The sequence below is a fragment of the Notamacropus eugenii genome, chromosome 5 (genome assembly GCF_028372415.1).
Source record: "Notamacropus eugenii isolate mMacEug1 chromosome 5, mMacEug1.pri_v2, whole genome shotgun sequence".
Taxonomy (NCBI): Eukaryota; Metazoa; Chordata; class Mammalia; order Diprotodontia; family Macropodidae; genus Notamacropus; species Notamacropus eugenii.
Window position 1 is genome coordinate 83664393 of NC_092876.1, and position 14376 is coordinate 83678768.

A 14376-nucleotide genomic window follows, 5' to 3' on the forward strand; every position below is an offset into this window, starting at 1 on the left:
ATGATTGGTTACAATAATAATCTTTGCCAATTTGCCAAAATTATTGCCTCACTATAAAATTGTAATTTTAATTTCTCAGATTACAGGGTTGGAAAGGTTTTTCAGGTGATTATTAATTTTTTCAAGAACTGCCTATTACAGTCTTTGATCACATATTCACAGGGAAATGGGTATTATTCCTATTAATGTGTCAGAGTTTATATATTCTTGAGATTTGACTTTTATTAGGAAATTTATTTAGGTCAAAGGCCTTCTCCTTACAATATGCTTTGCTTTTTACTTGGGATGCATTACTTTTTCCATATAAATCTTTTTTTTTTCTGTATAAGGCAACTCAACTAGTTTTGTCTCCACTAATTTCTTCAATTTTTCTAAAAGTTATCATAATCATGAAGATGAAATAACCCCCCATATATGTTTAAAAAACTTATGGTTATTGAATTTAATTGTAATTTATTGCAACCTATGGTGTGAAGCATGGATCTACTCCCATTTCTGGATAAATAATCATCCAATTTTCTCCATTTTTAATGAATGATTTCTTTATAACCACTCATTTCTAACATGGAGTCTTGTATTTCACTCTGCCTAACTGATTAACATTAAAAAACAAGTAAACCACCAATGTGCTTTATGTTTGATCAAGATAAAGTTTAATCATCACCATCTATCACTTTAATTTTGAAGATATTTATCAGAAATTTCCTTTTACAAATCTATTTGATTTGTAAAAAAATGACTGACCATTTAATAAGCATCGATTTTATATGAAAAGATGCTGACTCCTTACAGGTCCACAAAATATCACATATGCTTAGGTGTCCCATGGTTATTCTTATTCATGGTTACCCCATGAATAAGATCACCAAACTGGCTTTTTGTATTCTTGCCATTCATATTTTTTCTGCTACAGTAAATTTCTTAAGAACACAAAGTATGACTAAGAATTTAATATAAACCAAGAGAACTGCCATCAATATTTTGTGGTGTGTGTGTGTTTTAACTCACAAGAGTGACCTATGCCACACAGTATATCTATAATGAACTAGAACAGGACGGGGAACCAGTAGCCTTCTAGGTCCTATAGCCTTTTGACTGAATCTAAATTTTACAGAATAAATCCTTTTATTTTTATTAATACATTTTTGTTCATCTTTTATGTTTTTATTTTATTTTTTAAATGAATTTATTTAAAATACCAAAGAATAAAGTAAGTTTCAATTAAATCATCCTCCCAGAGCGACTAACATAATTAGAACACTAGTAAGTCATAAGGAGTAAACTGTGACTGCTACACTCATTATTTAGTTCTAACTCCCCACCCCACCCCTCACTGGCATCACTACTGCATGAGGACAGTTGGGAAGAGTTTATAGGGGTCAAGTACACCAGTCTGTTATAAGTTTTTGACTAGGGTGCACTGTGTTTGTATTTGAAGGGAAATTTATGAAGAGTTGCACAGCTTCACAGTATTTTTTAATTCTGTCTGCTTAGCAGCCCATCATATCAAAGAATACCAAGAGACTGCTGAAGAAAACAGATTTTTTTAATGAGGATTGGGAATTGCAATATTATCTCGTTTCTCCTAAAGATAAGATGATTTGCTTGCTCTGTGATACAGCAATATCAACATTAAAGAAATTCAATGCTCATCAGCATTATAACTCTCATAAGGATCACAAGTATTTGAAATTAAGAGGGAGAGGCCTGAAAAGCCGTGTTACAGAAATTAAAAGATGAAAAACAAAGACAATTCTTTCAAGCAGGAAAAAGACCTGGAAATAATGTTACTGAAGCAACTTATAAAATAGCTTACATAATCAGGAAAAAAGGGGAGCCATTCAGTGACACAGAAATTGTGAAAGAATGCACTGTCAAAGTTGTAGGATGCTTAGACCCCAATTAAGTTTCAAAGTACAAACAACTGCATCTTTCAAGGAGAACCATAACTCATCGACAGCACGAATTAGCCTTTAATTTAATTTAACAGAACAACTTCATACAATGCTTTAAAAAGAAAATAAACAATATTCAATTGCTTTGGATGAATCAACTGAGACTACTAACTTGGAACAGGTTTTATACTCCGTTAGGGTTATAAGAGAAGATTTTCTTTGCTATGAACTCGCTTTGGGCACTCTTGTGAAAAGAACAAGGGGTACAGATATCTTCACCAACTTTCAAGATAAATGTTGTGAAGTTGGACTAAATTTGGTAAATTTAGTGAGTACATGTACAGACAGTGCACCTTCCACAACAGGAAAACATGGGGGTTTATTGCACAGATTTAAAAAAAGTATTAACAGATCCAGATGCTCTCATTTCTTTTCACTGCATCTTGCATCAGCAAAATCTTGTACTAAAGCTACTATTTTAAGTGACACTTGGCAAAAAGTTATAAGTATGTTAACTCTATTTGAGTAAATTGTGTAGAAGTTATAAGTATTGTTAAGTCTATTTGGCATCATCCGTTTCATAACATGGTAATGTCGAATGATGAGGTATTCAGCGTAGATTTGCTGTATCATCCTAAAGTGTATTGGCTATTCCAGAGACAGATGTCAGTCAAAATTTTATCTCTGCAAGAATAAATAGTTAAATTTTATGAAGAATCAGCAGTGTAAATTACTGAAAGAAGATTTCTATAAAAATGTTGTATTTCTGTGTGATGTCAAATCAAAACGACTTGAATATTTTTTTGCAAGGTAAAATTAAGTCTATATATGATGTGTGGCAAAAAATCCAAGCATTTTGAAAAAAGCTGTCTTTTTTCAAAACAATTCTCCAAAAAGAAATTTTGGATGAACTTTTTCTCCAGTTAGCAAAGGCCATTGATAAGCAAGATGATATATGGGAATCACTTGAACAATATGCACCTATTAACTGGAGAATACAATGAAAGGCTCACTAACTTTGAGAATCATGATATCACACTCAAATTAGCATTTCAGCCTCACCTAGTTGATATCACCAAGGCACCTAAAGAAGTACAGATGTACTACATTGTTGGATGTGAAGATCCAATTGAAATATGGAAAAATGTAGTAGAATACCCACACCTTTGGCACCATGCCTGAACGATGAATTCTTGCTTTTCAATCACTTATTGCTGCGAATCTACATTCTCCTACTTAACCCAAATCAAGATGCCCTTAAGGAATCTACCCATGCTGCCCATCTAGAGAATCAACTGAAACTGTGGATCTCCATGCTACAACCAAATATTCAAATGCTTTCCAACAAAAAGAAGACACAACAGTCATTATTAAAAGGTTAGTTAACTTTAAAATAAACTGTTTTCATTTTTGAAATTATTAAGTATACAGCAGTTAGAGTTTTACAAACTAATGTACATTTTTAAGTATATCTAATTCAAGTTTCTTGAATGTGGTCTTATTTGATTATAGTTAAATATTAATGTGGCCTTCCAACATGAAAATGTTCCCCATCCCTGAACTAGGAAAAGGAACAAGCAGGCTTTCAATGAGGACCCTCTACACAAGAGTACTTCTTAAGTTACACAACCGACAGAATAGTAGAGAATATGACATCCTGCAGTATCCATTGTTTGTTGATTATGTATAAAAACCAAAAAATACTAGCCACAAAACCACATTCTAATCAGGAGAACAAAATGTACTCTTAAAGGTTTTTTCCCCTAATTTATCTTTTAATGTATGTTAACAATTCTGTGTCAAATGCAGCCAGGGGAGATAACTCTGTTCAGTGATTGCTGATCATCAACATCAAGCAAGGAATCAAACAAGAAGACATGTTCACCAAAGGTTTTTGCCAGTCATGGAAGATACCCTGGGGCAAAGTCAAAATAGAGGAGGTATTTATTCCCTATTGAGATTCTTCATATTCCTGTTTACAGATGACATTGTGTTGATTGTATTGAGTCCTGTCTTCTCAAAGAGATCCATAACTACTCAAAAGAGATCAGCCTAGCCTCCCACAAATGAAAAACAAAATGGATAAAGAATGTATATTGCCTAGGTTATGATATGCAGTTGTATAAGCAATCCATTAGGTTAGTCCATCAATATGCATATCTTGGACAGGATACTATAAACTGGGCCTAGAATGGAAGGAGGAGGTTGGGTTGGACAACATCTGGGAAATGACATAGTATTTTTAACAGCTCCCAAGCTGCTCAATATTTCAAAATCCTATCTTGTGAATACCACTGTTCTCCTTGTAATGCTATATAGCTGTAGATCATGGAACACCATGATCACAGAAGAATTACAAATTGCAGGTGACCTAAAGGGCAATGGAAAGATAAATTGTAGGTACAAGCAAGTTGGAACATATTACTCTCACATGAAAAGTTAAAGACATCAAGGGATACATGATGAGAAAGACAGATGTACTAGAGATACAATAAGAGCAAGGAATAACAGAAAAAGAGTCAAAGTGTAGTGTCCATGATATTTTAAATAAATCAGAGGAAGTCCTATAGCATATTGAATATATCATCTATGAAGCTAATTTACAGAAAAATAATGACATGAATTACATAGGATGAATGGGCATAGATGGGTTGTGACTTATACCATGAACTGAATGCCCACATAGAGGGGATCATGTATCCGATGAAGTACTGAGGTATAAAGTGTTACTTTTAACAATAAAGAGCTAACTTCCTTCACTTTGTCAAACAATTTAAAACCTATTAACTGAAAATCTAAAACCTCTATAGAGAGATAGCCAGAACATAGTGTAGAAATAAACAAGGTATTTGCTAGAGTACTGTAAGTTAATTTCTGAAATTTATCAAGTCTACTTGTAAATTTAATGATATTTTTTAAATGCTGATAAGCTCATAAGAAGCAGAAATTCACCAAGCCAGTGGTATGAAACGGAGACTCACAGTTTCGTACACATTCCTCCTTTTGCATTCTACTTTGTATATGTATTTAAGTTCAAAATAAAATTCAAAAAGAAGAAACTCACAGCAGCAATCGAAGGTTTCTTCCCATCACCAGCAGGTGGATGAGTGACATCTGCTCCCAAAAAGATCACTGGTTGTTGGAACACAGAAGGTCTTTAAGATAAAAAAAAAAATAGTGCATGTGAGTGTGTGCGTGTGTGCATGTGCGTGTGTGTATGTACACATACACACACACAGCTACTTCTAATGGTTTATAAGTTATTTAGTTACAGATCTGCTCATTCAGAATGAAGGGGAAGCTGTACATATAGGAAAACTTACAAAAATAAAAAAAAGGTTGTGAATAGTTTGCCTGGTAAGCCTGTTCTACTGAAAACTTTTATTTGCTTAATTCACGTTTCACTATCCCACAGTAATATTTTTAAAATATTACATTAAGTCAAATGAATGATGCCAAGTCTACATTCTGACAGTGGTAACAGGAAGCATTATAACTACCCTACAATGGTATTGCATTTTTTTTTTACATAAAGTATGGGATATAGTTCATGTAAAAAAAATTGCTACAAAGCACTTAATCCAACTTCCTCTCTTTTATGTTTGAGGAAACTTGTTGTTCAAAGAGGAATGATTTGTTTAAAGTCACATGAGTAGTAAGCAGCCAAAACTAGAAGTCACATCCCCTAGCTTCTAGTGTACTACTTATTCCACTCCTCTGCCTTCTTGCCCCAGATTCCCTTTAGTTATTCTGAAACTAAGAACTAAGGACTTCATTGGTTCAGATATTCCTAGAATTTATTAAAACACATCTACATTCACTGTATTCATATTTTAGGATTTTATACAAAAACTTATTCAAGATTTAGCTCAAGTACCACCTTCTACACAAAGCCTTTCCCAATCTCAATTGCTAGTGCCCTCTTTCTCTTTTATATTTAGCTACCATGTTTTTATTATGTTGCACATATATATACATACACATTCATAACATATACACACATATGCACATATACACACACGTAGTCCATGTCTCCTGTGATAGAATGTTTTCCTTTTTTGTCTTTGTATATCCAACACCAAGCACAGGACCTGGCATATAGCAGGCATGTAAGAAATGTATGGGGCAGCTAAGTGGAACAGTGGATAGAGTGCTGGGTCTGGAGTCAGGAAGATTCCTCTTCCTGAGTTCAAATTTGACAACTTATTAGCTGTGTGACCCTATGCAAGTCATTTTGCCTCAGTTTTCTCATCTGCAAAATGAACTCAAGAAAGAAATGGTAAACCATTCCAGCATCTTTGCCAAGGAAACCCCAAATAGTGTCATGGAGAGTTAGACATAACTAAAAATGACTAAAGAATGACAAAGAAATGCTTGTTGATAGATAGTGTTCTGTATCTATTCTGTACTTTTTAGCCTCCATGCTATAGCTCTGTTCTCTCTGCCTGGAATAGCTATTAAAATGTTACTTTTGTCTTTTAATTTAAAAACCCAACCTGAATGCTACACCTCTTCCAATAGAAACTTGCTTACTTGTCCCTTACTTTTGCCCTGCCTGACAGAGTCAGGAATGATTTCAATTCAGGGACCTTACAAAGTGCTTAAGCAAGTGACTTATGTATACATTCAATTTCTCAGACTCTAAGCTCCATGAAGTTAGGGTAAGTTAAACTCTACCAGGTTAGTGGTAGAGATGGAATGTATTTGGAGAATCATTCCAGAATCATGTTTCTACCTTGACACTTAACTCCAAGATATAATTGTAAAGATATAATGAAAAAAAAAATAACCCAATGCATCACCTCAAAGAAAAAACTGGGTAAAATATTACTATTATATATTTTGTACTCTAAGACAATAAAATAACCATATAAGTATAAAACAATAACTATTTTTAAATCCCTCATATTTCTACAACACTTTGTGTTTGTATGTTTATGTTTCATCCCAGGAAGGAGGTAATGCAAATGGTATCCACACTTTTACAAATAAGTAACAGGAAACTCAGATTAAATAATTAGTCCAAAGACATACAGCTTTAGTGTCCATATGAACCAGGTCTCCTGACTCCAAAGTCAGCTTTTCCCACTATCCCATACTGCCTCATTAAAAGATTGGATTCAAATTCCATACTTCTGGAATGCAGAAAGCTATGATTGTGCCATTCTCTTCACACAGCACCTGGAACACGGATGTATGGACTCTGTCACTTGAAAAATGCTTTTTGAGGATGACAACTACTTATCCTTCCAAACAAAGTGGAAACAATTAGTTTTCCTAATAATTTATGGCCAGATACTTGTTGCAAGGATCTTATTTGGTTTTCAAAATGTACTGGAAGCAAAAGTTCCTAAGAATTCTGATAAAAACTTTTTGATGAAATCTTAAATATTACAAAGAACAAACAAATCCCTGTACTAATGGGGATACTTGTAGAACTACATGCTCTTTCTTTTTCCTAGATCTTTGATAGGTTATGGCAATGCAACTGGAGTCATTTATAGAATTATATTTATTATCAGATTTTCTTACCTTTGATGAGGTACAAGGATATTATTGATTCCTCCTAGTTTAACATTAATCTTTAGGCACAGGTTTGAGAGGGTTTGAGGAGATGTTTTTATAACATTCTTCACTTGAACACACTGAGTAGCCATCCCCAAAAGTGTGTCTCCTACTCTCTTCACTTCCGCTGAAGAGCAAATACACATATCTCATTAGGAAAAAGCAAAAGCAAAATCTGGAAATCAAGCTGGCTATATACTACTATCACATCACAATTTTTATTTCTTTAAATTTAAAACAAAATGACATTGATTTTAAGGCTGTCTCTAGCACTTAGCTATATTTAAAGAAAAAAACTGAGTATCAGTCAGTCAATAAAATTTATTAAGAACTCACTATGTGCCAAGCACTGTGCTGAGTGCTGGGATACAAAGAAAGGCAAAAGACAGTTCCTGCTCCCAATCTAATGGTGGAGACAACATGCAAACAACTCTGCACAAACAAGTTATATACAGGATAAATAACAGAGGAAAGGTACTAGAATAAAGAGGGATTATGAAAAGTTTCCTGGAGAAGGTAGTTTGAAGGAGCCCAGGAGAGAGAGAAGAGGATGGAAAGAATTCCACGGATGGAGGATGGACAGTGAAAATGCCCAGAGTCAGGAGACAGAATTATCTTGTGAGAAGAGCAGCAAGGAGGCCTGTGTCACTAGACCACAGAATACATGGTAGAGTATAAGGAGAATGGAAAAGTGAAGGAGAGACCAGATTAAATAACATAACTGAAAACATGATATTAAACTAAAATTCTTACCATACACAGGTGTCTTCCCGGGCAGGATAACAATGATGAGCTGCAGTCCTGAGTAGGTGTTCTTGAGATGCCGGAACATGGGCTCCACGCTATCTGCACCCTGTGCGTATTTGCAGAAACAAGGCTGGCCCTGGATGGGCATCCCTGCATCCTTGGAAATCTTACGGAGCTGGTCTGTGAAACCCCTTCAGAGAAGAATCTTTGAATGTATTAACTTTCTCTAAGAACAACATGATATATCATGTAAAAGTGTAACATATAAGATGAAGAATAAAGTAAATCAGATGACCATGTGTTCAACAAGAAAAATTAGAATGGGCAGCCATTTAAAAATGAAGATAACTGGTAAAAATCTTGGCTTTAAAAGGATACAGGATTGTATAACAGTTAAAAAAAATGTTACTTTTGCATTTACATTTCATTTTTGCATATTAATGATTTTTCTAAATTCGATAAGGTAAGATGCACTTTAACTCATTTCAAAAGAATATGGAAAAGCTCAGATGGAAAACAAAATTAAGTGTTTAGCTTAAAATAAATGTGTATTTATTGTAGGTTTAAATCAGTTGGACCAAAATAAAAAAGGTCCCCATTTAAGGACCTTGTCCTTCCTTAAACATGGTTCAATAACAATGACTAGGAACAGAAGATAGGATTTAAAAAAACAAAACACCCCAAAACTTTGTTTTTGGTTTAACAAAAAAAAGTTTAACAATTTTGATAAAAAGGAGGAGGGTGAACTTGAATGGTAGCTACATAGCAAAATATGGCAAGACTTCCAGTTAAGCCAAGAGATACAGAGAAAGACCCAGTAAAAATTCACTGAAAATAAAACTGGAGGTGTTTTTTCTCACCAATTTTGATTGATACTAGCTATCCAAGAAATCTTTTAGCAATCGATCATTTAAGTCTTTTTAAAAAAAATTTGTTTATTTTTAGTTTTCAACATTCATTTCCACAAGATTCTGAGTAGCAAATTTTTTCCCTATCTCTCCCCTACCCCCACCCCAAGACACTGTGCATTCTGATTACCCCTTCCCCTAATCTGCCCTCCCTTCTATCACACCTTTCCCTTCCCTTATCCCCATCTCCTCTATTTTTTTGTAGGGCAAGACAGATTTCTATACTCCATTGCCTGTATATATTATTTCCCAGTTGCATGCAAAAACAATTTTTAACATTCATTTTCAAAACTTTGAATTCCAATTTCTCTCCCTTCCTCCTTTCCCACCCATCCCCACTGAGAAGGCAAGCAATTCAATATAGGTTATACCAGTGTAGTTATGCAAAAGACTTTCATAAAAGTCATACTGTGAAAGACTGTATTTCCCTCCATCCTATCCTGCCCCCCATTTATTCTATTTTCTCTTTAGACTTTGTCTCTCCCCCAAAGGGCTTACTTCTAATTACCCCCTCCTCACATTTGTCTTCCCTTCTATCATCCCCCCTACCCCACTTACCCCTTCTCCCCTACTTTTCTGTAGTGTAAGATAGATTTTCATACCAAATTGAATGTGCATGTTATTCCCTCCTTAAGCCAAATGCGATGACAGCAAGCTTCACTTTTTCCTTCTCACCTCCCCCTTTTCCCCTCCATTAAAAAAACTTTTTCTTTCCTCTTTTATGAGATAATTTGCCCCATCCTATTCTCCCTTTCTCCTCCCAATATATTCTTCTCTCACCCCTTAATTTTATTTTTTTAGGTATCATCCCTTCCTATTCAACTTACCCTATGCCCTCTGTCTATATGTATGTAATCCCTCCAACTATCCAAATACTAAGAAAAGTTTCAAGAGTTACAGATATTAATTTTCCATGTAGGAATGTAAACGGTTCAACTTTAGTAAGTCCTTTATGATTTCTCATTCCTGTTTACCTTTTCATGCTTCTCTTGACTCTTGTGTTTTAAAGTCAAATTTTCTATTCAGCTCTGGTCTTTTCATCAAGAATGTTTGAAAGTCCTTTATTTCATTGAATGACCATTTTTCCCCTGAAGTATTATACTCAGTTTTGCTGGGCAGGTGACTCTTGGTTTTAATTGTAGCTCCTTCAACTTTTGAAAATCATATTTCCAAGCCCTTTGATCCCTTAATGTAGAAGCTGCTAGATCTTGTGTTATCCTGACTGTATTTCCACAATACTCAAATTGTTTCTTTCTGGCTGCCTGCAATATTTTCTCCTTGACGTTGGAACTCTGGAATTTGGCTACATTATTCCTAGGAGTTTTCCTTTTGGGATCTCTTTCAGGAGGTGATCAGTGGATTCTTTCAATATTTATTTTACCCTATGGTTCTAGAACATCAGGGCAGTTCTCCTTAGTAATTTCATGAAAGATGATGTCCAGGCTCTTTTTGTGATCATGGCTTTCAGGTAGTCCCATAATTTTAAAATTGTCTCTCCTGGATCTATTTTCCAGATCAGTTGTTTTTCCAATGAGAAATTTCACATTATATGCTATTTTTTTCATTTCTTTGGTTTTATTTTATAATTTCTTGATTTTTCATAAAGTCATTAGCTTCCATCTGCTCCATTCTAATCTTTAAGGAATTATTTTCTTCAGTGAGCTTTTGGACCTCCTTTTCCATCTGGTCAATTCCACGTTTTAGGGCATTCTTCTCCTCATTGGCTTTTTGGATTGCTTTAGTCATTTGAGTTAAGTCTATTTTTTAAAGTGTTATTTTCTTCAACATTTTTTTGGTTCTAAAGCCTTTAGCAAGCAGTTGACTCGTTTTTCATGATTTTCTTGCATCACTCTCATTTCTCTTCCTAATTTTTTGCTTGACTTCTCTTAAGTGATTTTCAAAGTCCTTTTTGAGCTCTTTTGTGGCCTGAGACCAATTCATATTTTTCTTGGAGGCTTTGGATGGAGGAGCTTTGACTTTGCTTTCTTTTGTTTGCATGTTTTGGTCTTCCTTGTCACCAAAGTAAGATTCTATAGTCTGATTCTTTTCCCAGTTTTTGCTCATTTCCCCAGCCACTTACTTGCCTTTTGAGCTCTTTATGAAGGTAGTTCTTTGCTTCCAGTGGGGGTGGGTATACTGTCAGACACACGATTGCCCCATAATCTGTGGGCCTACAGCTCCAGAAATAGTGGCTACAGCTGCCCCTGCTGATGCTGTGGCTGCTGCAGGTTCCTCTGTCCTCTCCCACCTCTGCCACTCTGGGGCTAGGGCCAGACCACTCCATTCTCTTGCACTGGTCTCACAGGCTTTTTCCACTGACCTTCCAATTTATCTTCAGCATTCTGGGGTCATGAAGTCTGGAAACCACCATAGGTGTGAGAGATTCAATCTCCCCCAAGGCCTGCTCAGGTCCCCTCTGTGCATGCGTCCCACACTGGAATGCGCTTGGTTCCCAGCATGGCACAATAGATACTTCCTGGTGACCTTCCAGGCTGTCTTGGGCTGGAGATTTGCTTCACTTCATCATCCTGTGGGTTCTGCGGTTCCAGAATTTGTTTAGAGTCATTTTTTATAGGTATTTGGTTGGGCTTGGTGGGAGCACTCTAGAAAGTCCATGCTGTTACTCCGCCATCTTGGCTCTGCCCTGATCACTTAAGTTTTTAAGGTCTGACAGATTATCACTCATTTCAAAGAATAATCAGATTACTATACACAACAATCAAGTATATTCAGTATTAGAGAACAAGACAAAATTGGTAAATAAATGTAGCTAGGGATTTTAAAATCAAATTAAGACAAAAAGGTTTTAAGAAAGTAACATGTCTTACTTCAATATTTCTTCTCGGCATTGTCTCTGAGTAGCAAAACAGGCTATAGCCCACATTTTGATCTCAACACCTGTGTGGAACTGTTTCCCTCGCATGTCCCATACTCCATGGCTTGGAGTTGCTACTGTTCGATTCTAAAAAAAAAAAGACAAGATGAATTTGTACTAAGCCCAAAGGGTATTAAGAATATCTAATCTATTTAAATGATGTACCATTTGATGAAAACAGAAAATTTTCACCTTATGTCAAGAAATGATTGGTTTCTCTTTTCTGATCCTAAATAGAAAGCAGAGTCACAGCACAACAATCTAAATAAAGCTATCAACAATTTTGGTTTTAAATGATATATTATCACTTTAAAAAAAGAGGAGCCAGGAAAAGGCGTAAAATGCCAGCCCCACTCAGCTATCCTTCTGTTCTACCCTTGAAAAATGTAATATGAGTGAAGAAGAGAAAAGGGAGGACTTTTACCCGTCCTCCATACTGCAGCATAGGTGCGGGGAGTACACGTCCTGTTACACGAGCCATTTCATCCCGGACTTTAAACTGAAACTCCTGAACAAATGGATCAGCATCATAATTTGCACTTCTCACCTGAAGATGGAAGAAAAATTAGCAATTGTTAAGGAAAGATGAATTTAATCACTTAATATTTAGAAAGTAGTTATTCTTCAATGTGTTAAGCCTGTGCTTCAAGGTTTGTTTTCCTAATGGAACCATAAAGGTCAATTTTCACAAAATTTTATAATATGAGATAGTAACATTGATAAAAATGTCATATTGACAGTTAAGTTTATTTATTCATAACAAATATGGTCACTAAATTTTCATAATGCTTCTTTTCTTACTGAATTAAAAGTATATATCTCCAAAACAGGTATTTGAAAATGATGAACAAACAAGTGGCTCTGCACCACCAGTTCTTCAATGACTCACTGGGTTAAATTTCCTATTTCCCCCCCACACCACTTTTTTTTATCACTAAAAGCATTACCTGTTTTTATGGTACATAAAAAAATGAGCTATGGATTATACGCACCGATTTAATGACAATTACTGATAAGACATGAAATTTTAAGGGAATCACAGAAAATAAAAGGTATGACAGTTATAATCTAGTGTGACATTGGACCTTTCACACCTGTACCATGTTGTACTAATTAAGTGTCCCTCCAAACAAGCTTCTTAACTACTCTCACAGAAAAGAAAAAAATAAAATTAGGAAAAGCAAACTGGCTTGACAAACCTATAAAGATAAAAACTGAAGAAAGGATTATTTAATAACAATACTTGGGAAAACTGTTTAGCAACTTGGTTGAAAATAGATTCAAATCCTTATGTTTAAAGTATATATTTTAGTAAATTTCAGCTAGATGAATGACTTAAAAACAAGAAAAAAATTAAAAGATGGAAAAAGAAAATGGAATATATGTATCTCAATTGTGGACGTGGGAATTTTCCTATTACAATTCAACAAAAAGAGGGAACTAAGAAAAGGCAGATGTACTCTGCTACATTAAAATGAAAAATTTCTGTACAATGAAATATAGTTGCAACAACAACAAGATAGTTTGAGAATCTATGGTAAACAGGACACATAAAAAGCTAAGAAAAAACAGATCAAGGAACTCTTTAAAAATGTATAAAGTGAGTAATAGATAAATTAATGCTCAAAATATATGGATAATTTATTAAAGAAATACAAAATGCTTACCTATTTGCAAACATATCCAACATCACTAATTATGAAAGAGATATAAATTAAACCAACTCTGAAGTGTTCACACCCAATTAATGTGGGGAAAAAAAGACTAAATTCAATAATGGCAGGGGTATGGAGAAACAGGTAGATCTGTGCACTACTATAATTTTAAAACTTGTAGAATCTTTCTGGAGAAGAATTTGCCAGTAGAGTAAAAGTTACAAAATAATCACATCATCTGACCAATAATTATACTGTTGAGAAGATAACCTGAAATATTAGTTCTCTATTTTTCATATCTGTTCAGATTTTTTGTAGCAACAATGTACATAAATGCAAAAAAACAAGAGAGCAATCTCAATGTCTAATGGTTAAATGGTCACAGTCTGGCAGAGTCCATCTCTTCTAATTACACCACATTCTTTTTCATTACCAAGATCTAACAGAGTGGTAATAGCAGTAGTTTTATTGAAGGCACCACTCACTATCCTTCTAATTACCAAGCTTTGCAAACTCAGTACACTCTTTTATTCTTCCCTTTCCCTCACTCCCTATACTCAGCTGCAAAGTCTTATGCTCTCTACCTTTAGAGTGTCTCTTGTATCTTTCTTCTCTCTCTCCTCATACAACTTTGCCCTCCATAGTCTTTTGTATCCCTGCTTCTATTTCCCTCACTTGCTAATCCATTCTCTACACTAAAGCCAAAATGAGACTTTTAAAGCAAAAGTTTG

At 34.9% G+C, this 14376-nt stretch overlaps 1 protein-coding gene and 1 long non-coding RNA gene across 3 annotated transcripts in view; one reads left to right on the top strand and one right to left on the bottom strand.

Moving 5' to 3' along the window:
• The window catches only part of AGO3 (argonaute RISC catalytic component 3), an 84362-nt gene that overhangs the window by 9736 nt on the left and 60250 nt on the right, over nucleotides 1-14376 (bottom strand). For both annotated transcript variants that reach the window (XM_072610053.1, XM_072610052.1), the window contains exons 10-14: nucleotides 12415-12537; nucleotides 11944-12077; nucleotides 8214-8398; nucleotides 7428-7587; nucleotides 4960-5050 (exon numbers count right to left, since the gene is read on the bottom strand). In XM_072610053.1, the coding sequence (XP_072466154.1) occupies nucleotides 4960-5050; nucleotides 7428-7587; nucleotides 8214-8398; nucleotides 11944-12077; nucleotides 12415-12537 (693 nt within the window). The remainder of the gene's footprint in view (nucleotides 1-4959; nucleotides 5051-7427; nucleotides 7588-8213; nucleotides 8399-11943; nucleotides 12078-12414; nucleotides 12538-14376) is intronic.
• LOC140504742 (uncharacterized) lies at nucleotides 1123-8522 on the top strand. The gene is made up of 3 exons (XR_011967232.1): nucleotides 1123-3272; nucleotides 3705-3835; nucleotides 8223-8522. It is a non-coding gene; the product is annotated as an uncharacterized lncRNA (long non-coding RNA).